Here is a 26,146-nt window from a genome sequence, read left to right on the forward strand (position 1 = left end):
TACCATGTCTAAAGGCCGATATAGACGGGCCGATGCAGGAAGAGATCTGTGCTGAGCGAACCGCTCAGCACACATCTCTCCCGCCGCTCAGCACAGCGCGATCTGTGCTGAGCGCGCGGGGGGATACGGGGGGGCGCTCACTTCAACCAGCGGGTGAAGTGAGCGACCCGCTAGATTGGCCTGCATGCAGGCCAATCTAGCAGCAGCGATAGCGATGCGCGGGGCTGCGCATCGCTATCGCTGTAAGGGCTACACACGGAGCGATCTTGCTGAAAATGTATATAGTTTAATATTCAATAAAAAACATTAAAGGAGCGCTGATATCAAATAAAAAATCATTTAATGATAAATATGGTGGAAAAAACCACCTAGAAAGATTAATTGAAAGTTTAAAAACAAAAACAGCGCAAATACATATGCATATATAAAATTAATCACATTCACAGTAAGTAAATTGGCTGTAAAACGGCTTAAACGCCCATTGTGAAATTGTAGTCCACAATAATGTATTATTCTGGTGGCATCCGTACTGATAAGGGGCTTAGATAAATGTCTCGGCAGGTTAATTTGAAAATCTGCTGATAAAATTAAGCAGAGGGGTTGAAATGCTGTTGCTCACCCCTAGTGATAGGATCCGTTCTCACCCGTGGTTGTAAGCGCTGGTTCCCGTCAATAGCAGTTAGCGGAGGTGGCTCTCAACAGCTGACAGTGGCTGTGTCAGGATGTCCGGCAAGGAGAGTCATACAGACTGCATAGCACCTCAGCAGAACGGGGCTTTTTCAAGCACAGCAGGGGAAGTTTTAGCAGAGAATATGTCCAATTAGGTGATGGGAGAACGTCCAAATCCCCCAGTCTCAGTAACGGAAGGTCCTTAGAGATCTCCAGCAGTGGACAGGTAGCAAAAGTGACCCTCTACGCGTTTCTCCGCCCACGATACCGGCGGTTTCCATTACACCGTCCGTGCCGCCTAGTTCAACCATTACACCATTGTGCTGCCTAGTTCAGCATAGGTGATGGCAAACATAAATTATGAGGAGCGGAGCATTTTGTACTTAATGGAAAAGGTCATGTTGGAGGGTCTGAAGCTGGTGGCAGTAGGGGTATGTGAGGGAACAGCTACAGGATAGAGGTGGATGTGTGGGCAAAGCTGGAAGGCATGACACATGCAATTAAATAAATGGTGTGTGTGTGTGTATGTGTGGCCCCCTCCTCACACACCAAACCCCTCAAACTCATATGGTTCAACCTTACGTAACCTCTTCCATCACATACTCCTCTGCCCCAGCTGTTCCCTCTCGTGCCCCGAGCCATTCCCTCATGCACCCCTCTACCACCCAGCCGTTTCCTCATGCGCCCCTCTACCCCCCAACCGTTCCCTCGCGCGCCCCTCTGCCCCCCAGCCGTTCCCTCGCACGGCTCTCGTCACTTTGCCCCGTGCAAAATTGTGAATGCATCGCAGATCGCCATCCACTCGCATATGCAACCAGCCTGACCTTCACACGGTCCTCTGCCCCCAGCCTGACCCTCACACGGTCCTCTGCCCCCAGCCTGACCCTCACACGGTCCTCTGCCCCCCAGCCTGACCCTCACACGATCCTCTGCCCCCCCAACCTGACCCTCACACGGCCCTCTGCCCCCCCCCCCCCCCAGCCTGACCCTCACACGGTCCTCTGCCCCCAGCCTGACCCTCACACGGTCCTTTGCCCCTCCCCAGCCTGACCCTCACACGGTCCCCTGCCCCCCCCCCCCCCAGCCTGACCCTCACACGATCCTCTGCCCCCCCAGCCTGACCCTCACACGGTCCTCTGCCCCCCCCAGCCTGACCCTCACACGCTCCTCTTCCCCCAGCCTGACCCTCACACGGTCCTTTGCCCCTCCCCAGCCTGCCCCTCACACGGTCCCCTGCCCCCCCCCCCAGCCTGCCCCTCACATGGTCCCCTGCCCCCCCAGCCTGACCCTCACACGGTCCTCTGCCCCCCCCCCCCCCAGCCTGACCCTCACACGATCCTCTGCCCCCCCCCCCCCAGCCTGACCCTCACACGATCCTCTGCCCCCAGCCTGACCCTCACACGGTCCTCTGCACCCTCCCATGGCCTCAGCCCATGACCTGGGTGTGATGACAGTGTATACAGCAGCGGCGTGTGGCGGTGTGCCGGTACTGTGCTCCTCCCGCCGGCAGGGGGCGCTGAGTGTCGCCATGGCGCCGTATGTAAGCATGGTTACCTGGGACCTGGGATGTTTATTATGCTCCGTACACACCGGCACCCTGCAGCCCCAGCCGCGGTGAGTGAGGGGCCGGCGGGGGGACCCGGGGCCGTACAGGCTCCGCTACTCGTTCCCTTCTGTTACTGGTGAGTGTGCGGGGAGGGTCGGGGAGGGTAGGGGACCCTGGTGTCTGCGGGGAGGGTAGGGGACCCTGGTGTCTGCGGGGGGTGTAGTGGGTAGGGGACCCTGGTGTCTGCGGGGGGTGTAGTGGGTAGGGGACCCTGGTGTCTGCGGGGAGGGTAGGGGACCCTGGTGTCTGCGGGGGATGTAGTGGGTAGGGGACCCTGGTGTCTGTGGGGGGTGTAGTGGGTAGGGGACCCTGGTGTCTGTGGGGAGGGTAGGGGACCCTGGTGTCTGCGGGGGATGTAGTGGGTAGGTGACCCTGGTGTCTGTGGGGGGTGTAGTGGGTAGGGGACCCTGGTGTCTGTGGGGAGGGTAGGGGACCCTGGTGTCTGCGGGGAGGGTAGGGGACCCTGGTGTCTGCGGGGGGTGTAGTGGGTAGGGGACCTTGGTGTCTGCTGGGTGGGTAGGTGACACTGGTGTCTGCGGGGGGTGTAAGGGACCCTGGTGTCTGTGGGGGGTGTAGTGGGTAGGTGACCCTGGTGTCTGTGGGGGGTGTAGTGGGTAGGGGACCCTGGTGTCTGCTGGGTGGGTAGGGGACCCTGGTGTCTGCTGGGTGGGTAGGTGACACTGGTGTCTGCGGGGGGTGTAGTGGGTAGGTGACCCTGGTGTCTGTGGGGGGTGTAGTGGGTAGGGGACTCTGGTGTCTGTGGGGAGGGTAGGGGACCCTGGTGTCTGCGGGGAGGGTAGGGGACCCTGGTGTCTGCGGGGGGTGTAGTGGGTAGGTGACCTTGGTGTCTGCTGGGTGGGTAGGTGACACTGGTGTCTGCGGGGGGTGTAAGGGACCCTGGTGTCTGTGGGGGGTGTAGTGGGTAGGTGACCCTGGTGTCTGTGGGGAGTGTAGTGGGTAGGGGACCCTGGTGTCTGCTGGGTGGGTAGGGGACCTTGGTGTCTGCTGGGTGGGTAGGTGACACTGGTGTCTGCGGGGGGTGTAAGGGACCCTGGTGTCTGTGGGGGGTGTAGTGGGTAGGTGACCCTGGTGTCTGTGGGGGGTGTAGTGGGTAGGGGACCCTGGTGTCTGCTGGGTGGGTAGGTGACACTGGTGTCTGCGGGGGGTGTAGTGGGTAGGTGACCCTGGTGTCTGTGGGGGGTGTAGTGGGTAGGTGACCCTGGTGTCTGTGGGGAGGGTAGGGGACCCTGGTGTCTGCGGGGAGGGTAGGGGACCCTGGTGTCTGCGGGGGGTGTAGTGGGTAGGGGACCTTGCTGTCTGCTGGGTGGGTAGGTGACACTGGTGTCTGCGGGGGGTGTAAGGGACCCTGGTGTCTGTGGGGGGTGTAGTGGGTAGGTGACCCTGGTGTCTGTGGGGGGTGTAGTGGGTAGGGGACCCTGGTGTCTGCTGGGTGGGTAGGGGACCCTGGTGTCTGCGGGCTGGGTAGGTGACCCTGGTGTCTGTGGGGGGTGTAGTGGGTAGGGGACCCTGGTGTCTGCTGGGTGGGTAGGTGACACTGGTGTCTGCGGGGGGTGTAGTGGGTAGGTGACCCTGGTGTCTGTGGGGGGTGTAGTGGGTAGGGGACCCTGGTGTCTGCTGGGTGGGTAGGGGACCCTGGTGTCTGCGGGCTGGGTAGGTGACACTGGTGTCTGCGGGGGGTGTAGTGGGTATGTGATACTGGTGTTTGCGGGGTGGGTAGGTGACCCTGGTGTCTGCGGGGGGTGTAGTGGGTAGGGGACCCTGGTGTCTGCGGGGTGGATAGGGGACCCTGGTGTCTGCAGGGTGGGTAGGTGACACTGATGTCTGCGGGGTGGGTAGGGGACCCTGGTGTCTGCGGGGTGGGTAGGTGGCTGACCCTGCTGACGGTGTGTGTGGGGTGAGTCGGTGACACTGGTGTGTGTGTGGAATGAGTAGGTGACCCAGGTGTCAGTGTGTGTAAGGTGTGGGGCGATCCGTTCGCACGGTGTCTGCTTGTGTGGCGTAAGCCTGGTGTCTGTGGGGTGAGTAGGTGACACTGGTGTCTGTGGGGTGAGTAGGTGACACTGGTGTCTGTGGGGTGAGTAGGTGACACTGGTGTCTGTGGGGTGAGCTGTTGAGCCTGGTGTCGGTGTGTGTGGAGATGAGCCGTTGAGCCTGGTGTCATTGTGTCAGCATGTGTGGGGTGAGCCTGGTGTCATTGTGTCAGCATGTGTGGGGTGAGCCTGGTGTGTGTGTGTGTGTGGAGTGAGTAGGTGACACTGGTGTCAGCGTGTGTAAGGTGTGGGCCTGGTGTCTGTGGGGTGAGTAGGTGATTCTGGTGTCTGTGGGGTGAGCTGTTGAGCCTGGTGTCGGTGTGTGTGGTGTTGAGCCTGGTGTCGGCATGTGTGGTATCGAGCCTGGTATCAGCGTATGTGGTATCGAGCCAGGTGTCAGCGTGTGTGGGGGTGAGCCATTGAGCCTGGTGTCGGCGTGTGTGGTGTTGAGCCTGGTGTCGGCGTGTGTGGTATCGAGCCTGGTGTCGGCGTGTGTGGGGGTGAGCTATTGAGCCGAGTGTCGACGTGTGTGGGGTGAGCCTGGTGTCGGTGTGCATGGGGTATAGCCTGGTGTCAGGAACGTTCTATGCAGTGGGTAATGCTGATTCCACGCATATGGTCACTTGCAGAAAGACTTGTGTTTGGGATTCTCCTCCTCCACACTGCGTGTAACGCAACGAAGATACTAATAAATGATTGCGGGGGGTCCCGTTAGTCTGAGGGGTCCATCTGATTGGCTGCGTCTAGCGGCGGCACAGCAATCAGTTACGTTTACACTGCTTATGTTACGATTTGCTGTAATACGTGTAGTCCTGGAACGTTTCATCCTGCGTCCTGTCTTCTGCACTCATCCTGATTTTAATAATTTAAAGGGCCGGTCGCCGGACATCCTGGGCCATTCCTTTGTTTAGATTTGGGCACGGTAGAAGGGGTTACGGTCATTAGGTCGAGAGTCATTAGGTCGACATGGAAAAAGGTCAACATGAATTTTTAACTATTATTTTTTTTTATTATTTTTTTACTTTTTCATACTTTACGATCCACTTGGACTACAATTGGGATCGGTAACCTGTGCCGAGTGCAGCGGTAGGGGACACGGATCACTAATTGGGGTTCCCGGTCACATTACGGAGAAAACGACACCAAAAAAACATTAAAAACCCATGTTGACCTTTTTCCATGTCGACCTTTCGTCCGTGTCGACATATTCAGGTGTCGACCTAAGTGGTGTCTACCTAATTGGTGTCGACCTTGAGTCCCAGACCCATGACCCCGGCAGAAGTCCTGTTGTAATTTGTAACGTTTATACGTCCTTATAAACGGGTTTTCATGTAGAATTTTTGTTTGTGCTTTGACGGATGTGAGTTACTATCGTACGGGCTCTTTATTCAGTACATTGGGGTATTTACTAAAGTGGAGATGTTGCCCAATCACATTTTAGCTATTCTCTTCTGGAAGGCACTAGATAAATTAGAAGTAGAATATAATTGGTTGATATGGGCAACATCTTCACTCTTATAAACCGGCACTGTACTGCATATAACTGCGCTATAGCGATGGATGTTCATTGCGCAGGGCTTATTGCGGATGAAATAATCGCCTATTTACGCTATACTGACGGGACCCCTCTTCTGTTCTGGTTTGCTTTGCAGAGCTGGACAGTGACAAAGGTTCTCTTCTGCGATCACATCGGAACCGGGCGGATTATCAGTACGGTGCGGCCTACCTGTTCATGTGTAATGTCCGGTCTGATAATTCACCGCAGTATCATGGAGCAGAGTCCGGTCACCCCATGGCTGCTTTGACTGTGTCCCGGTTCTGTCTCGGTAGACCAGCATGTGCGTTCCACGTAGCCGGACGTCCATAACTCCTGTTCATCATGCCCATCAAGATGGAGAAGCAGACGGTCTGTAATGCTCGGGACTCTGGGCAAGAGAATTCCGTCGCAAGCGATGACGGGGTGACGCAGATTTTGCCGTTTCCACAGAGCAAGCAGCGGGATGTCAGGGATTGGATAAACAGACAAGATCAGGAGGTAAACTCTTCTCATAATAAGGCAATTCAACGTAATAAAGATCATACGCCCAAACCGCCCGCAAAACCAAGGTTACCCAAACTGCAGAGAGCGTTGTCCCTGGACGAGAAACGCTGGCGGCGGACGCTAAGAACAAGCCAGTGGAGCTTAACAGACCAGATAGAAACTGGGTCATCCTCGGGTTCTCTCCAGGAAGACTTCGAGGATCCTGCTGCCAGGTGTTCCGGCCCGCAGACTGACCCCACACTGTGCTCCGCTCACCCGCAACCTTCTCTAACGAGCCAGAGCCTGGGTATGGCATCAGGATTCCTGAAAGGCGGTTCACTTTCAAACACCAGGCCGAAACTCGCACAGACCAAGCTGAAGCAAAGTCTCTCACAGTTAGAACTGAACGCAACCACGAGAGCGATGAGGACGGGTAATAGGATAGAGCCAGATTACCTGGATTATAAGAGCAATCATTTTCTCAGACATAGCAGCAGCCTGAGTGACACACGGCTCCACAATATGGTGTGTGACCAGTGCTCCAGCAACTCGATGAGGAGTACGTACAGCCTGCTGACCCCCCTGCGCTCCAAGGACGTCCGGAACAGGTATGTAGCTATAGAAGACCACGTTGCGTATTGTGCCCCCTGATCGTAGTAATCCTGGTACTGATAGAGTGACCGGACATCATATCTGGTTTCATAGTGATCTCAGCAGCGGACAGGCCTAAGCCCCTCAGATCCGTCCTCCTAAGATATTTATTTGTCACGTGTGTAACTGGCTGTGGACACAGGATGTCGGCAGCCTACAAAGTACAGCCGGCAGATCATATGTGTTCACCGCCCCCAAGTAGATATATTGTAACTAAAATGTAGTCAAAATACTACAGATACAAGAGACAACGGTAATTAATAGAGATCCGGATTGTTACACACAGGTTTTCTTCTTTCGTGATCAATGACAGCTGATTGATCAATTCTACACCAAATTACATTTATTGATCTTCAAAACTTTCTGGTTATTTAAAAAAAAAAAAGTAAATTTTTTTTTGCATTATTATATTTTAGTATGAAATAAGAACGTGGCCTTTGTCCTAGAGTGGAACAATCAACTGACCTCATACCAGAAAGTCCATTCAGTTGTTGTTAGGACTATGGTGGTCATTCCGAGTTGATCGCTAGCTGCTTTCGTTCGCTGCGCAGCGATGAGGCAAAAAAAGGCACTTCTGCACATGCGTATGCAGCGCAATGCGTATGCGGCACAATGCGCACGCGCGATGTACTATTACAACGAACAATGTAGTTTCACACAAGGTCTAGCGAAGCTTTTCAGTCGCACTGCTGGCCGCAGAGTGATTGACAGGAAGTGGCCGTTTCTTGGTGTCAACTGACCGTTTTCAGGGAGTGTTAGGAAAAACGCAGGCATGCCAGGAATAACGCAGGCGTGGCTGGCCGAACGCTGGACGGGTTTGTGACGTCAAAACAGGAACTGAACAGTCTGAAGTGATCGCAAGCGCTGAGTAGGTATTGAGATACTCTAAAACTGCACAAAAAAAGTTTGCCGCCGCTCTGCGATCCTTTCGTTCGCACTTCTGCTAAGCTAAGATACACTCCCAGTGTGAGGCGGCATAGCGTTTCCAGGGCTGCTAAAACTGCTAGCGAGCAAACAACTCGGAATGACCACCTGTGACAGAATTGGATCCAGACACGCTATTTTGCCGGCTGTTAGGCCGATAATGTAAAACCGTTTATTGATAGCCACATCCATCGTTTACGACAATGACAGATGTGTTTCGCCATTCACAGAAGCTACTTGGAGGGGAGCCTGCTGGCCACCGGAGCGTTGCTGGGAGCGGAGGAACTGGATCGATATTTCCCAGATAGACGGCTGAGAATCTCTGTTTCTACCTGGAACATGCAAGGACGGAAGGTAAGCGCAGATATTCTGCTTAGGAGAGCGGGTCTGCGCTGCAAGATTCACGGCAACCGGCGGTGAAGACAGTTGGACATATTTGGATGCAGAGTATAATATAGTAAATACTGCCATCCTCCAGGGGGTTTCCCAGTAAGTTAGGTGGGACATGTAGCCGCAGGGGGGTGGTCTTCAGTTTGCCGACTGTCGGGATCCTGGCGCCGGAATCCTGACAGCCGGCATACCGACACTTTTTCTCACTCCTGGAGGGAGAATAAATAGCGTAGCGCACCGCCGTGCCCGCAGCGTAGCGAGCCCGCAAGGGTCTCATTTGCGCTCGTCACGCTGTCGGTATGCCGGCGGTCGGGATCCCGGTGCCGGTATGCCGGGAGCCTGGCCGCCGGCATACCATAGTACACCCGCCGCAGGGATGTCTCCGTTATCTTAATGACTTCATCCGGTTACATGTAAATCTAAATAACCGTTTACTGTATTAGTAAAGAATGAAGCAAAAACTCTCTCATCATTTTAGAGCAGCACTTGGTGCATCGTCCCTTTACCCCTGTAATTTGTCCTCCTCACTGAACCCCTTGTATTCTGCCCAGCGGGTGACTTATGTGTCCTCTTTGCTGTCAGATCTGTGAGGCGGATATACCTGAGATCTGACGCACAATGTGAAATAACCGGCGGCAATTGATTGCATGGCGACTGCAGGCGGCCTGCTTCTAATGAGAAATTTGTGTCTGTAAAACCCTCCAAAGCGGGAAATGGAAATATGAATGCCTGGCATGTGAATATTATATATATATATATATATATATATATATATATACACCACTACTGGTAATGATCATTACAGCACTGATACAGTATCACACCAGCTTCTCTTCCCTGGCATCATGTACGGCAGATTTATTTCCGATCATTACTGAGCGGCTATAAATTTACCTGCAGGCTGCTGTCTGGGGACGCTATAAATACTCTTTCCTTACTCCCCGGGGTGTCACTGAACACAGGCCTGTGACAGCATCTTTCCTGCTCTGTGTATCTCTCAGCCACCAGCCAGGCGTATGGCCTACAACTCCCATCCGGTTACTGAGCATGCCTGGTCTTTGGGGCAGGACTGTCAGAGATTCTCTCAGCATGTTCATTAGGAATAAGGAAAAAGCCGACCCCCCTATTTATTAACAAAGCAATAGCCTGTCCCAGCGGTTCCCAAACTTTTTTAAGGTCACGTCACCCTACAGTATCAGACATTTTTTTTTCACGCCACCCCTAGACCAAATAATTAGATAAATAATGTTTATATGTCATCCTTAGGTTCAGTTATGTGGTGAGGGACGGGATTCACTTCTGTTTGTCCACATAGTTTATGATTGGCAGCCACCAGATCTGGTTTTATCTGTGATGTTGAACGTAAATAATTTGAATTGGTCATGGATTATCTACCAATGGCACCCCTGCAAGTGTCCCGAGGCACCCTAGCACACAGTTTGGGAACCACTGGCCATTGTCACACAGAAATATTGGCCTGTTTTCTTGAAGCTTTACCAACATATATCAGTTTAAAGTAGGGTAGAATTGAGGTATTACAACCCAATCCCTGGTGCTCCTATATACTCTATGCTGTATGTACTGACAGCTCCCCAGGGGCAGACTGTATCCATCCGCATGTAGTCCTGAATGCAGCTGGATTCCTGCTCACCAGATCCCCAGTAATCCTCTGTATAGGATAGTATCACTGACACGTAGCTGGGTACCTGCTCACCAGATCCCCAGTAATCCTATGTATAGGATAGTATCACTGACACGTAGCTGGCTACCTGATCACCAGATCCCCAGTAATCCTCTGTATAGGATAGTATCACTGACACGTAGCTGGATACCTGCTCACCAGATCCCCAGTAATCCTCTGTATAGGATAGTATCACTGACACGTAGCTGGGTACCTGCTCACCAGATCTCCAGTAATCCTCCTGTATAGGATAGGATCGCTGACACGTAGCTGGGTACCTGCTCACCTGATCCCCAGTAATCCTCTGTATAGGATAGGATCGCTGACACGTAGCTGGGTACCGGCTCACCAGATCCCCAGTAATCCTCTGTATAGGATAGTATCGCTGACACGTAGCTGGGTACCTGCTCACCTGATCCCCAGTAATCCTCTGTATAGGATAGTATCACTGACATGTAGCTGGATTCCTGCTCGCCAGATCCCCAGTAATCCTCTGTATAGGATAGGATCGCTGACACGTAGCTGGATTCCTGCTCGCCAGATCCCCAGTAATCCTCTGTATAGGATAGGATCGCTGACACGTAGCTGGATTCCTGCTCGCCAGATCCCCAGTAATCCTCTGTATAGGATAGGATCGCTGACACGTAGCTGGATTCCTGCTCACCAGATCCCCAGTAATCCTCTGTATAGGATAGGATCGCTGACACGTAGCTGGACACCTGCTCACCAGATCCCCGGTAATCCTCTGTATAGGATAGTATCGCTGACACGTAGCTGGACACCTGCTCACCAGATCTCCAGTAATCCTCTGTATAGGATAGTATCGCTGACACGTAGCTGGACACCTGCTCACCAGATCCCCAGTAATCCTCTGTATAGGATAGGATCGCTGACATGTAGCTGGATTCCTGCTCACCAGATCCCCAGTAATCCTCTGTATAGGATAGGATCACTGACACGTAGCTGGGTACCGGCTCACCAGATCCCCAGTAATCCTCTGTATAGGATAGTATCACTGACACGTAGCTGGGTACCTGATCACCAGATCCCCAGTAATCCTCTGTATAGGATAGTATCACTGACAAGTAGCTGGATACCTGATCACCAAATCCCCAGTAATCCTCTGTATAGGATAGTATCACTGACACGTAGCTGGATACCTGCTCACCAGATCCCCAGTAATCCTCTGTATAGGATAGTATCACTGACAAGTAGCTGGATACCTGATCACCAAATCCCCAGTAATCCTCTGTATAGGATAGTATCACTGACACGTAGCTGGATACCTGCTCACCAGATCCCCAGTAATCCTCTGTATAGGATAGTATCACTGACACGTAGCTGGCTACCTGATCACCAGATCCCCAGTAATCCTCTGTATAGGATAGTATCACTGACACATAGCTGGCTACCTGATCACCAGATCCCCAGTAATCCTCTGTATAGGATAGTATCACTGACACACAGCTGGATTCCTGCTCACCAGATCCCCAGTAATCCTCTGTATAGGATAGGATCACGGACACGTAGCTGGGTACCTGATCACCAGATCCCCAGTAATCCTCTGTATAGGATAGTATCACTGACACGTAGCTGGATTCCTGCTCACCAGATCCCCAGTAATCCTCTGTATAGGATAGTATCACTGACACGTAGCTGGATACCTGCTCACCAGATCCCCAGTAATCCTCTGTATAGGATAGTATCACTGACACGTAGCTGGCTACCTGATCACCAGATCCCCAGTAATCCTCTGTATAGGATAGTATCACTGACACGTAGCTGGATTCATGCTCACCAGATCCCCAGTAATCCTCTGTATAGGATAGGATCACTGACACGTAGCTGGCTACCTGATCACCAGATCCCCAGTAATCCTCTGTATAGGATAGTATCACTAACACGTAGCTGGATTCCTGCTCACCAGATCCCCAGTAATCCTCTGTATAGGATAGTATCACTGACACGTAGCTGGGTACCTGCTCACCAGATCCCCAGTAATCCTCTGTATAGGATAGTATCACTGACACGTAGCTGGGTACCTGCTCACCAGATCCCCAGTAATCCTCTGTATAGGATAGTATCACTGACACGTAGCTGGCTACCTGATCACCAGATCCCCAGTAATCCTCTGTATAGGATAGTATCACTGACACGTAGCTGGATTCCTGCTCACCAGATCCCCAGTAATCCTCTGTATAGGATAGGATCGCTGACATGTAGCTGGATTCCTGCTCACCAGATCCCCAGTAATCCTCTGTATAGGATAGGATCACTGACACGTAGCTGGGTACCGGCTCACCAGATCCCCAGTAATCCTCTGTATAGGATAGTATCACTGACACGTAGCTGGGTACCTGATCACCAGATCCCCAGTAATCCTCTGTATAGGATAGTATCACTGACAAGTAGCTTGGATACCTGATCACCAGATCCCCAGTAATCCTCTGTATAGGATAGTATCACTGACACGTAGCTGGATACCTGCTCACCAGATCCCCAGTAATCCTCTGTATAGGATAGTATCACTGACACGTAGCTGGCTACCTGATCACCAGATCCCCAGTAATCCTCTGTATAGGATAGTATCACTGACACATAGCTGGATTCCTGCTCACCAGATCCCCAGTAATCCTCTGTATTGGATAGGATCACGGACACGTAGCTGGGTACCTGATCACCAGATCCCCAGTAATCCTCTGTATAGGATAGTATCACTGACACGTAGCTGGATTCCTGCTCACCAGATCCCCAGTAATCCTCTGTATAGGATAGTATCACTGACACGTAGCTGGATTCCTGCTCACCAGATCCCCAGTAATCCTCTGTATAGGATAGGATCACTGACACGTAGCTGGCTACCTGATCACCAGATCCCCAGTAATCCTCTGTATAGGATAGTATCACTGACACGTAGCTGGATTCCTGCTCACCAGATCCCCAGTAATCCTCTGTATAGGATAGGATCACTGACACGTAGCTGGGTACCGGCTCACCAGATCCCCAGTAATCCTCTGTATAGGATAGTATCACTGACACGTAGCTGGGTACGTGCTCGCCAGATCCCCAGTAATCCTCTGTATAGGATAGGATCGCTGACACGTAGCTGGATTCCTGCTCGCCAGATCCCCAGTAATCCTCTGTATAGGATAGGATCACTGACACGTAGCTGGATTACTGCTCACCAGATCCCCAGTAATCCCCTGTATAGGATAGGATCGCTGACACGTAGCTGGATTCCTGCTCACCAGATCCCCAGTAATCCTCAGTATAGGATAGGATCGCTGACACGTAGCTGGCTACCTGCTCACCAGATCCCCAGTAATCCTCTGTATAGGATAGTATCACTGACACGTAGCTGGCTACCTGATCACCAGATCCCCAGTAATCCTCTGTATAGGATAGTATCACTGACACGTAGCTGGACACCTGCTCACCAGATCCACAGTAATCCTCTGTATAGGATAGTATCACTGACACGTAGCTGGATTCCTGCTCACCAGATCTCCAGTAATCCTCTGTATAGGATAGTATCACTGACACGTAGCTGGGTACCTGCTCACCAGATCCCCAGTAATCCTCTGTATAGGATAGTATCACTGACACGTAGCTGGACACCTGCTCACCAGATCCCCAGTAATCCTCTGTATAGCATAGTATCACTGACACGTAGCTGGGTACCTGCTCACCAGATCCCCAGTAATCCTCTGTATAGGATAGTATCACTGACACGTAGCTGGACACCTGCTCACCAGATCCACAGTAATCCTCTGTATAGGATAGGATCACTGACACGTAGCTGGACACCTGCTCACCAGATCCACAGTAATCCTCTGTATAGGATAGTATCACTGACACGTAGCTGGATACCTGCTCACCAGATCCCCAGTAATCCTCTGTATAGGATAGGATCACTGACACGTAGCTGGATTCCTGCTCACCAGATCCCCAGTAATCCTCTGTATAGGATAGTATCACTGACACATAGCTGGCTACCTGATCACCAGATCCCCAGTAAGCCTCTGTATAGGATAGTATCACTGACACGTAGCTGGCTACCTGCTCACCAGAACCCCAGTAATCCTCTGTATAGGATAGTATCACTGACACGTAGCTGGGTACCTGCTCACCAGATCCCCAGTAATCCTCTGTATAGGATAGGATCACTGACACGTAGCTGGATTCCTGCTCACCAGATCCCCAGTAATCCTCTGTATAGGATAGTATCACTGACACATAGCTGGCTACCTGATCACCAGATCCCCAGTAAGCCTCTGTATAGGATAGTATCACTGACACGTAGCTGGCTACCTGCTCACCAGAACCCCAGTAATCCTCTGTATAGGATAGTATCACTGACACGTAGCTGGGTACCTGCTCACCAGATCCCCAGTAATCCTCTGTATAGGATAGGATCACTGACACGTAGCTGGCTACCTGATCACCAGATCCCCAGTAATCCTCTGTATAGGATAGTATCACTGACACGTAGCTGGACACCTGCTCACCAGATCCACAGTAATCCTCTGTATAGGATAGTATCACTGACACGTAGCTGGATACCTGCTCACCAGATCCCCAGTAATCCTCTGTATAGGATAGGATCACTGACACGTAGCTGGATTCCTGCTCACCAGATCCCCAGTAATCCTCTGTATAGGATAGTATCACTGACACGTAGCTGGCTACCTGATCACCAGATCCCCAGTAATTCTCTGTATAGGATAGTATCACTGACACGTAGCTGGCTACCTGATCACCAGATCCCCAGTAATCCTCTGTATAGGATAGTATCACTGACACGTAGCTGGATTCCTGATCACCAGATCCCCAGTAATTCTCTGTATAGGATAGTATCACTGACACGTAGCTGGATTCCTGCTCACCAGATCCCCAGTAATCCTCTGTATAGGATAGTATCACTGACACGTAGCTGGCTACCTGATCACCAGATCCCCAGTAATCCTCTGTATAGGATAGTATCACTGACACGTAGCTGGGTACCTGCTCACCAGATCCCCAGTAATCCTCTGTATAGGATAGGATCACTGACACGTAGCTGGATTCCTGCTCACCAGATCCCCAGTAATCCTCTGTATAGGATAGTATCACTGACACGTAGCTGGGTACCTGCTCACCAGATCCCCAGTAATCCTCTGTATAGGATAGTATCACTGACACGTAGCTGGGTACCTGATCACCAGATCCCCAGTAATCCTCTGTATAGGATAGTATCACTGACACGTAGCTGGACACCTGCTCACCTGATCCCCAGTAATCCTCTGTATAGGATAGTATCGCTGACACGTAGCTGGCTAGGGTCCCTGCATTCGCTGCCTATTTGGTTGGGGTGTGTATAATATACAGTTAATGGTGATGGGTACAAATGTGTCCTCATACATATTTGTTGCAGCTGCACTAAACAGCCCCTCTCGGCGCACAAGGTTCCATAACACTTAGCTTCGGGCCTCTTTTTTGCATATTTTTTTTGCCAAAAAATGTGTATAAGATACAGCGTGATATGACTAGGACGCACCAGGAGACTGTGCTGATTCATTTTATATGCAATATTTACATGTCTGTGTGCGTCTGAATCTGTATGCAAAGTGCTACGATGCAGCTGCTGCAGTTTTTTACCATGCCAAATTCAATCGTGCTAAGGGGGTCATTCTGAGTTGATCGTACGTAGCAACTTTTTGCTGCTCGTGCGATGAACTAGATGCCGCCTATGGGGGAGTGTATTTCTGCATAGCAGGGCGGCGATCGCTTGTGCAGCCCTGCTATGCTGAAAAAGTTTCACTCAAAACAAGACCAGGGCTGCAGCTACATACCCAGTGCGACGGATCCAGCGATGAAGGTCCCGGTCCTGACGTCAGACATCCGCCCTCCGTTCGCCTGGACACGCCTGCGTTCTTCTTACAACTCCCCGAAAACGGCTGGAATCGGTGAGTATCCGCCCCGGAACACCTCCTGCCTGTCCATCTTCTTGCGATCGCCGCTGCGATCACATTTGTCGCTGGCGGCGTTGTTGCCTGGTGACGATCGTGCGCGATGCATTTTTGACCCGTTCGCACCGCATTGCGTGTGAACGGGTCGGAATGACCCCCTAAGTGTACAGACTTGGTCACACAAAATATACAAGTGTTGCATCACACTGAGATTAAGACACATTTTTGGCAAAAAAAAAAAAAAAATGGCCGATGCTGGCGGAGTTACACGAGACCTCGCAGCTCACTGGCATCGCCCGCTGCGTTGCGCACTGAGGCTATATGTACGATGTACAGTGCGTTGTAGGAGTGTATAATAATCCAGTATTGGTGATTATATAAGTTCGGTACAGATGGTCACGGTTCTGTGTATAAGTTAATGAAACCCGTCCACTCTTTTTCAGGAATTGCCGGAGACTCTGGATGACTTCTTGCTGCCGTCAGACAATGATTTTGCACAGGACATGTACGTTGTCGGCGTCCAGGAAGGAACCCCAGACAGGTATATCCACAGACATGACCGCAGCGTGTATTCTACTGTATTAGCTGCAAAGTCGTGAGGATTTTATCATCCAAGATATAATGTATTCTGCACTGAGAAACTTATTCTCCTGTAGTAATAGGAGGGGCTGATACATTACCCATTGTGGTGACAATAAGATGACGATACACGTGAGGCCACAGGTCACCTTCCACAGGATCTTGTAACTATTTTTGTTTTTAAATGAACTGTAATGGTTTCTGGATAATGTATTCTGGGGTTAGGCAACCTGTGGAACCACACATGCCAGCATGCCATGCCACAGCTTTAGCATGCTCTAACAGCAGAACTGTGGCAGGGCATGCTGGGAGGTGTAGTTACACAGCAGCTGGAGTGTCATAGGTTGCCTACCCCTGATGTATTCACTATGATGGCTCTCTAGTGGTGGACACAGGGGTGTGGGCCTGTATTCTCCACTTCAAAGGAAAGGGGAATCTCCTTACTCCAAACATGCGGATAGGAGTACAGGGGTGCTTCCATTGGGGGGTCGTACCTCTGCCGGAGACATGGTGTAATGAAGTTGTACCGTAGCCCCGTGCGCTGGATCTCTCCTCTATATACAGGGCTGATACAGCGTTAAACCAGTTAGAGGTTTGACACAATACAGATGTATTAATTGCAGATGGCAGGGGTCACCAGTGTAATTGACCAGTCTGGGATAAGACCTCTGTCTGTCTGGGGGAAGTGTGGGTGCCGTGTGCCATGTATGGATTGGTATCATTGTAAATGATGTTATTTTTCTAGAGCTCCAACTGTTTCAGTATAAGAGGCGGTAGAATAGGTAGATTTCACAGCGTAGAAGGACAAGTGTGTAAATCAGTATTCCTGACAATGAGAGCGTCCTTATGAAATATTACATATGGTCACCACATTGTGCTTGTGTGGGTTCTGCCACTGGCTGAGGAAGCACCACCCTGAGCGGATTGCACCCCACATTCCACAGGTGTGTGGATGATGCTACGGTCTTGGCATAGTGCTGCGTTATATCTGAAGATGCTTTTTATTGTACATGTGACTCTGACATGACCGCCTGCTTCCTAAACCGGACACAGACTGTACGTTAGTGCAGATGAGCCGGCGGAACGCACACGTTTCAGTGGACCTTCATCAGTCCTAGATGCCTGAATTTAATATTAATAGGTTTCATTTTTGTGGCGTCGCATCGTTCCTACAGTTTTGTGCAAGGAAAACCCAGATAGCGGAGAGACTGACAGAACGCTGGTACTGTAAGCTGACATAATAACGCTAGTACAGGGTAATAACTGATAACGAGGCAGGACACAGGCAGTGGTGAGGGAATGGTGACTCCCTGCAGGCCAGTCAGGGGGAAGGGAAGGCAGTTCAGTATACCATGAGCCTGAATCTAGGGAAGGGTGAGCTCACAGTCAGTGAAAGGGACTAAGACAAGCCCTGGAAGCAATGAGGAACATTGGGACAGAGGGCCCTGCCTGTGAGAATTTACATGCTGAAATTAGAAATCTAGAAAGCAAAAACTGATTTAATTCTTATTATTGTTACTACTATTCTGTCACTTTATGGTAAGGTGTCCTAGGGATGATATTGTTTGTTCTGGCAGGCGAGAATGGGAGACGCGACTACAGGAGACCCTCGGGCCGCATTACGTCTTATTCCACTCGTCAGCGCATGGTGTCCTCTACCTGTCTGTCTTCACCCGGCGGGACCTGATCTGGTTCTGCTCAGGTATATATAGTCCCTGTCATAAAGCAGTAGCTGCAGATGCTCCGGAAGTCAGTCCTGTTCACTATACACACTGACACTACATTGACCAGCCATTCCACCGTGTGAGTTCGCTTGTCGGGCCTGATGTGCCACACACCTCCTTGTATAGGGCTGACCGTCCATACTGGACATATGGAGGCTTCTGGCCGCATTGTGACACAGCCAGATCAGTACAGTCTCCCCACACACTTACATTACCAAACTCTTCATCAGGCCAAACTTCTGTGTACTAATGAGCGCTGGAACTCTAGCACTCACCCCACAACTAAAACGTGTGATCGGATAAAGAGGCACTGCAAGGCTCATACCTCGACATGGTGCCATTGTCACATATAGTGCTCGTAACCACTGATCCTACTCATCACATTTATTGTTTCTGCAGAGGTGGAATACGCCACGGTGACCACACGCATGGTGTCTCAGATCAAGACCAAAGGCGGCCTCGGTGTGTCCTTCACCTTCTTCGGAACATCCTTCCTCTTCATCACCTCCCATTTCACATGTAAGACCGTGCAATACTTTCACACCGTAGAACTGTGCTAAATAATGTTTATCGTAGGGATCGCTGATCCCCAAACCTGCTGCTTTACAGGTGTAAGGATGTGTTTCACTATATGGATTACTGGCGCCCGTCATCACAGCTCGCCGTACAGCAAACGCAACAACATCTGTGTCAATCGCTTTATACAGCTCATAACAGAAATAATATACAATTCGTTACAAATGTGTGGAAGGACTCGTCTAGTGCGGCTCCATCGCATACATGCACTCCCAGCGGGACGCCGTCCGCCTAGCCTCGCCGGGAGTGCACAGAGACGCTCCCATTCTAGTGAACGGGGCGCGTCATGGACGCGTGCGCGCCTCAGACGCGGCGATAGGTGCGCCCAGGCACAGACGGAGCCACGATTAGCGTTTCCTGTGCTTAGCTGACAGGAGTGGGACCTAGTATGGCCTGCGCGCTGTGGACCTCTGCATATCGCTGTTGGTTCAGTCTTCCCATTCTCCTCTGACCCTTCTCATTAACAAGGCGTTTTCACCCACAGAACTGCCGCTCGCTGTATGTTTTCTGTTCACCATTCTCTGTAGAGAACGCTAGAGACTGCTATGTATGAAGGAGATCAGTGGCTTCTAAGAAACTACCCCACCTGTCGCCAACAATCGCTCCACCAGCAAAGTCTCCCAGACCCTATTTCTTCCCCATTCTGGTGTTGGGTCTGATCAACAACTGAACCTCTTATTCATTGTGTTGCTGCCGCATGATAGGCTCGTTAGATATTTGCATTAATGAGCAGGTGTACCTAATGACATGGATACTGAGTGTATATTGTACAAAATATATAACATTGACTTGGAAGCATGTGGCCTCTGTCTGAGTTAAATCCAGGCCCCCCATGGCGGTCCTGGTTACGTCTATTGATCTCTGATTATTTTTATTGGCAGCCGGCGATGGAAAAGTGAGCGAGAGGATTTTTGACTACAAAAAGATTAAGGAGAGCCTGGCCCTGCCCCGTAACATTCCCGACACAAACCCGTATCGCTCCAGTCCCTGTGAGTATTACATAGCACAGGCAGCGCCTGGTTTTTCACCCGAGAGGCTGGTCTGTTACCATCACGGTGTCACCAGAACCGGAGCATTAGAAAGGGGAAGGGGGGGGGGGGGGGGAATTGCAGTGTTGCTGCCAGTGACACTGTCCCTACGGTATGAACTTATGTGGTCTGTTACCGTCATGGTGTCACCAGAAACGGAGCGATAGACAGGGGGTAGATTTGCAGTGTTGCTGCCGGTGACACTGTCTCTACGGTATGAATTTATGTGGTCTGTTACTGTCACGGTGTCACCAGAGCCTGAGCGATAAGCGGGGGGGGAAATTTGCAGTGTTGCTGCCAGTGACACTGTCTCTACGGTATGAATTTATGTGGTCTGTTACCGTCACGGTGTCACCAGAACCTGAGCGATAGACAAGGGAGGGGGGGGGGAATTTGCAGTGTTGCTGCCGGTGACACTGTCTCTATGGTATGAATTTATGTGGTCTGTTACCATCACGGTGTCACCAGAACCAGAGCGATAGACGGGGTGGGGGGGGATTTGCAGTGTTGCTGCCAGTGACACTGTCCCTACGGTATGAATTTATGTGGTCTGTTACCGTCACGGTGTCACCAGAACCTGAGCGATAGACGGGGTGGGGGGGATTTGCAGTGTTGCTGCCGGTGACACTGTCTCTACGGTATGAATTTATGTGGTCTGTTACCATCACGGTGTCACCAGAACCGGAGCAATAGACAGGGTAGATTTGCAGTGTTGCTGCCGGTGACACTGTCTCTACGGTCTTAATTTATGTGGTCTGTTACCGTAACGGTGTCACCAGAACCTGAGCGATAGACAGGGGGGGGGGGGAATTTGCAGTGTTGCTGCCGGTGACACTGTCTCTATGGTATGAAATTATGTGGTCTGTTACCATCACGGTGTCACCAGAACCAGAGCGATGGGGAGAGGGGGGGAGAGGGGGGGGGGGGGGGGATTTGCAGTGTTGCTGCCAGTGATACTGTCCCTACGGTATGAATTTATGTGGTCTGTTACCGTAACGGTGTCACCAGAACCGGAGCAATAGACGGGGGGGGGGGGGATTTGCAGTGTTGCTGCCAGTGACACTGTCCCTACGGTATGAACTTATGTGGTCTGTTACCGTCACGGTGTCACCAGAACCGGAGCAATAGACAGGGGGGGGGGGATTTGCAGTGTTGCTGCCAGTGACACTGTCCCTGCGGTATGAACTTATGTGGTCTGTTACCGTCACGGTGTCACCAGAACCGGAGCAATAGACAGGGGGGGGGGGATTTGCAGTGTTGCTGCCAGTGACACTGTCCCTACGGTATGAACTTATGTGGTCTGTTACCGTAACGGTGTCACCAGAACCGGAGCAATAGACGGGGGGGGGGGGGATTTGCAGTGTTGCTGCCAGTGACACTGTCCCTACGGTATGAACTTATGTGGTCTGTTACCGTCACGGTGTCACCAGAACCGGAGCAATAGACAGGGGGGGGGGATTTGCAGTGTTGCTGCCAGTGACACTGTCCCTGCGGTATGAACTTATGTGGTCTGTTACCGTCACGGTGTCACCAGAACCGGAGCAATAGACAGGGGGGGGGGGATTTGCAGTGTTGCTGCCAGTGACACTGTCCCTACGGTATGAACTTATGTGGTCTGTTACCGTCACGGTGTCACCAGAACCGGAGCGATAGACAGGGGGTAGATTTGCAGTGTTGCTGCCAGTGACACTGTCTCTATGGTATGAATTTATGTGGTCTGTTACCATCACGGTGTCACCAGAGCCGGAGCGATAGATAGGGGGTAGATTTGCAGTGTTGCTGCCGGTGACACTGTCTCTACGGTATGAATTTGTGGTCTGTTACCATCACGGTGTCACCAGAACCGGAGCGATAGACAGGGGGTAGATTTGCAGTGTTGCCTCCGGTGACATTGTCTCTACGGTATGAATTTATGTGGTCTGTTACCATCACGGTGTCACCAGAACCGGAGCGATAGATAGTGGGGGGGGATTTGCAGTGTTGCTGCCAGTGATACTGTCCCTGCGGTATGAATTTATGTGGTCTGTTACCGTCACGGTATCACCAGAACCGGAGCGATAGACGGAGGGGGATTTGCAGTGTTGCTGCCAGTGACACTGTCTTGACGGTATGAATTTATGTGGAGCTAATAACTCGGTGCTGGGGAAAAGGGATCTCGATCAGAGAGGCCAGGGAGACGGATGTGCAGCGTCTCTAATAAGGAGTATCATGGGTTATTGCCGATGTTTCGTGTGTACATGGGAGAACCGTGATGCTGCCGCCATGGAGATGTGTCTCTGATACTAGGCTCACACATTAGGCTGCTGTGAATTTCATACAGAGAACGTGGCGGGCGTTCGCTGCCAGTTACTACTTAGCTGGTACGGGCGCTATCTTGCTGAATTGGGGGGGGGGGGGGGGGGGAGCAGCAGTGGGTGTTCCTATTTCTGCCCAGAAATGAGTGTAGAGGGGAATTCCAGGCTCCCTTTCAGCTGTGAGCGTCTGTGTGAAGAGACATGGAGGTTCCGGGAATCGGCGAAGGAAAACTGTATCTAACGGTGAACATGGTAACACAGGCTATAAGACATCCTCCAGGGAATACAATGAGGATTGATCGCAGAGAGCCACATTGTGTTCAGTTCTCAGGCAAACTTTATAAAAATAGAATTATGAAGAGTTTCCAAACAGTCTAGAGCAGGTACTCCCAACCGCGGTCCTCAAGGCACACCAACAGTGCAGGTTTTAGTGATATCCAGGCTTGAACACAGATGGTTAAATCAAAATAACTGAGGTACTAATTAAGTCACCTGTGTCCAAGCCTGGATATCACTAAAACCAGGACTGTTAGTGTGCCTTGAGGACCGTGGTTGTGAACACTGGTCTATAGGATCCTTCCCATATGGGCAGCAGTTATAATATACGTCACATATCGGAGCATTTCTGCAGCTGGCTATAGGTAGCTGTTTCTGCTTGACACACCTGATGTGTTGGTGGGGTATATATATCTATATATATATATATATATATATATATATATATATATCTGTCTGTATCGCAGTCACCTAGCCACTGTAAAACCGTGTGTCTTATTTGTCTGACCCGTCAGTGGACGTCACCAGCCGCTTCGATGAGGTTTTCTGGTTTGGAGACTTCAACTTCCGGCTGAACAAGGACCGTCCGGGCGTGATCTCAATCCTAGGGCGCAAGCTGGAGAGAGACGTTTCCGGCCTGCTGCAGTACGACCAGCTTCTCCGAGAGATGAGCCACGGTACGGTGACCGGACGCAGTTTCCCCGGAGCACAGAGCTCGGTCACTGCGTCGTCTGTATTATCTCTCTTGTCAAGGCTAGAGGGGGCCAACAACCCCGCGTTACACACTGCATGTATATAGTATAATATATCTACAGTATGTTCAGACACTTCTGTGGGGAGATGTTAGGACTAATTTACTAAAATACCATTCAAGTGCAGAATATGCCCTGAGCCCCTGCAATTAGCATTTCTCTATCGTCCTAGTGGATGCTGGGGTTCCTGAAAGGACCATGGGGAATAGCGGCTCCGCAGGAGACAGGGCACAAAAGTAAAGCTTTCCGATCAGGTGGTGTGCACTGGCTCCTCCCCCTATGACCCTCCTCCAAGCCAGTTAGATTTTTGTGCCCGGCCGAGAAGGGTGCAATTCTAGGTGGCTCTCCTAAAGAGCTGCTTAGAGAAAGTTTAGCTTAGGTTTTTTACTTTACAGTGAGTCCTGCTGGCAACAGGATCACTGCAACGAGGGACAGAGGGGAGAAGAAGTGAACTCACCTGCGTGCAGGATGGATTGGCTTCTTGGCTACTGGACATCAGCTCCAGAGGGACGATCACAGGTACAGCCTGGATGGTCACCGGAGCCTTGCCGCCGGCCCCCTTGCAGATGCTGAAGTAAGAAGAGGTCCAGAATCGGCGGCAGAAGACTCCTCAGTCTTCTAAAGGTAGCGCACAGCACTGCAGCTGTGCGCCATTTTCCTCTCAGCACACTTCACACAGCAGTCACTGAGGGTGCAGGGCGCTGGGAGGGGGGCGCCCTGGGAGGCAAATGAATACCTATTTTGGCTAAAAATACCTCACATATAGCCTCCGGAGGCTATATGGAGATATTTAACCCCTGCCAGAATCCGTTAAGAGCGGGAGACGAGGCCGCCGAAAAAGGGGCGGGGCCTATCTCCTCAGCACACAGCGCCATTTTCCCTCACAGGCTGGAGGGAAGGCTCCCAGGCTCTCCCCTGCACTGCACTACAGAAACAGGGTTAAAACAGAGAGGGGGGGCACTAATTTGGCGATATGCTTATATATATTAAGATGCTATAAGGGAAAACACTTATATAAGGTTGTCCCTATATAATTATAGCGTTTTTGGTGTGTGCTGGCAAACTCTCCCTCTGTCTCTCCAAAGGGCTAGTGGGTCCTGTCCTCTATCAGAGCATTCCCTGTGTGTGTGCTGTGTGTCGGTACGTGTGTGTCGACATGTAGGAGGACGATGTTGGTGAGGAGGCGGAGCAATTGCCTGTAATGGTGATGTCACTCTCTAGGGAGTCGACACCGGAATGGATGGCTTATTTAGGAAATTACGTGATAATGTCAACACGCTGCAAGGTCGGTTGACGACATGAGACGGCCGACAAATACCGGTCCAGACGTCTCAAAAACACCGTCAGGGGTTTTAAAACGCCCGCTTACTTTAGTCGGTCGACACAGACACAGACAGGGACACTGAATCCAGTGTCGACGGTGAATAAACAAACGTATTCCTTATTAGGGCCACACGTTAAAGGCAATGAAGGAGGTGTTACATATTTCTGATACTACAAGTACCACAAAAGAGGGTATTATGTGGGATGTGAAAAAACTACCATAGTTTTTCCTGAATCAGATAAATTAAATAAAGTGTGTGATGATGCGTGGGTTCCCCCCGATAGAAAATTATGGGCGGTATACCCTTTCCCGCCAGAAGTTAGGGCGCGTTGGGAAACACCCCTTAAGGTGGATAAGGCGCTCACACGCTTATCAAAACAAGTGGCGGTACCGTCTATAGATAGGGCCGTCCTCAAGGACCAGCTGACAGGCTGGAAAAATATCATAAAAAGTATATACACACATACTGGTGTTATACTGCGACCAGCGATCGCCTCAGCCTGGATGTGCAGAGCTGGGGTGGCTTGGTCGGATTCCCTGACTAAAAATATTGATACCCTTGACAGGGACAGTATTTTATTGACTATAGAGCATTTAAAAGATGCATTTCTATATATGCGAGATGCACAGAGGGATATTTGCACTCTGGCATCATGAGTAAATGCGATGTCCATAACTGCCAAAAGATGTTATGGACACGACAGTGGTCAGGTGATGCAGATTCCAAACGGCACAAAGGTGTATTGCCGTATAAAGGAAGAGGAGTTATTTGGGGTCGGTCCATCGGACCTGGTGGCCACGGCAACTGCTGGAAAATCCACCGTTTTTTACCCTAAGTCACATCTCTGCAGAAAAAGACACCGTCTTTTCAGCCTCAGTCCTCTCGTCCCTATAAGATCATATCTGCCCAGGGATAGAAGAAAGGGAAGAAGACTGCAGCAGGCAGCCCATTCCCAGGAACAGAAGCGTTCCACCGTTTCTGACAAGTTATCAGCATGGCGCTGAGACCGTACAGGACCCCTGGATCCTACATGTAGTATCCCAGGGGTACAGATTGGAAGGTCGAGACGTTTCCCCTTCGCAGGCTCCTGAAGTCTGCTTTACCAAGGTCTCCCTCCGACAAGGAGGCAGTATGGGAAAAAATTCACAAGCTGTATTCCCAGCAGGTGATAACTAAATTACCCCTCCTACTACAAGAAAAGGGGTATTATTCCACACTATATTGTGGTACTGAAGCCAGAAGGCTAGGTGAGACTTATTCTAAAAAATTTTTTGAACACTTACAAAGGTTCAAATCAAGATGGAGTCACTCAGAGCAGTGATAACGAACCAGGACTATATAGTGTCCCGGGACATCAGGGATGCTTACCTCTATGTCCCAAAATTGCCCTTCTCACTAAGGGTACCTCAGGTTCGTGGTGCAGAACTGTCACTATCAGTTTCAGACGCTGCCGTTTGGATTGTCCACGGCACCCCGGGTCTTTACCAAGGTAATGGCCGAAATGATGATTCTTCTTCGAAGAAAAGGCGTCTTAAGTATCCCTTACTTGGACGATCTCCTGAAAAGGGCATAGTCCAGGGAACAGTTGGAGGTCGGAGTAGCACTATCTCGGATACTGCTACAACAGCACGGGTGGATTCTAAATATTCCAA

The 26,146-nt window shown here is 51.0% G+C and overlaps 1 protein-coding gene across 2 annotated transcripts in view; it reads left to right on the forward strand.

Moving 5' to 3' along the window:
- Window positions 1–2,089: 2,089 nt before the first annotated feature.
- INPP5E (inositol polyphosphate-5-phosphatase E) overlaps window positions 2,090–26,146 on the forward strand; it is a 53,094-nt gene continuing 29,037 nt past the window's right edge. Inside the window, exons 1-8 of one of the 2 annotated variants that reach the window (XM_063935859.1) lie at window positions 2,090–2,351; window positions 5,979–6,954; window positions 8,152–8,275; window positions 16,384–16,481; window positions 18,097–18,221; window positions 18,643–18,762; window positions 19,701–19,808; window positions 22,933–23,094. In XM_063935859.1, the coding sequence (XP_063791929.1) occupies window positions 6,206–6,954; window positions 8,152–8,275; window positions 16,384–16,481; window positions 18,097–18,221; window positions 18,643–18,762; window positions 19,701–19,808; window positions 22,933–23,094 (1,486 nt within the window). In that variant the 5' untranslated portion in view covers window positions 2,090–2,351; window positions 5,979–6,205. The remainder of the gene's footprint in view (window positions 2,352–5,978; window positions 6,955–8,151; window positions 8,276–16,383; window positions 16,482–18,096; window positions 18,222–18,642; window positions 18,763–19,700; window positions 19,809–22,932; window positions 23,095–26,146) is intronic. The other variant, XM_063935860.1, reaches the window with a different exon arrangement.

Source organism: Pseudophryne corroboree, chromosome 8, assembly GCF_028390025.1.
Source record: "Pseudophryne corroboree isolate aPseCor3 chromosome 8, aPseCor3.hap2, whole genome shotgun sequence".
In the NCBI taxonomy this organism is placed as follows: domain Eukaryota; kingdom Metazoa; phylum Chordata; class Amphibia; order Anura; family Myobatrachidae; genus Pseudophryne; species Pseudophryne corroboree.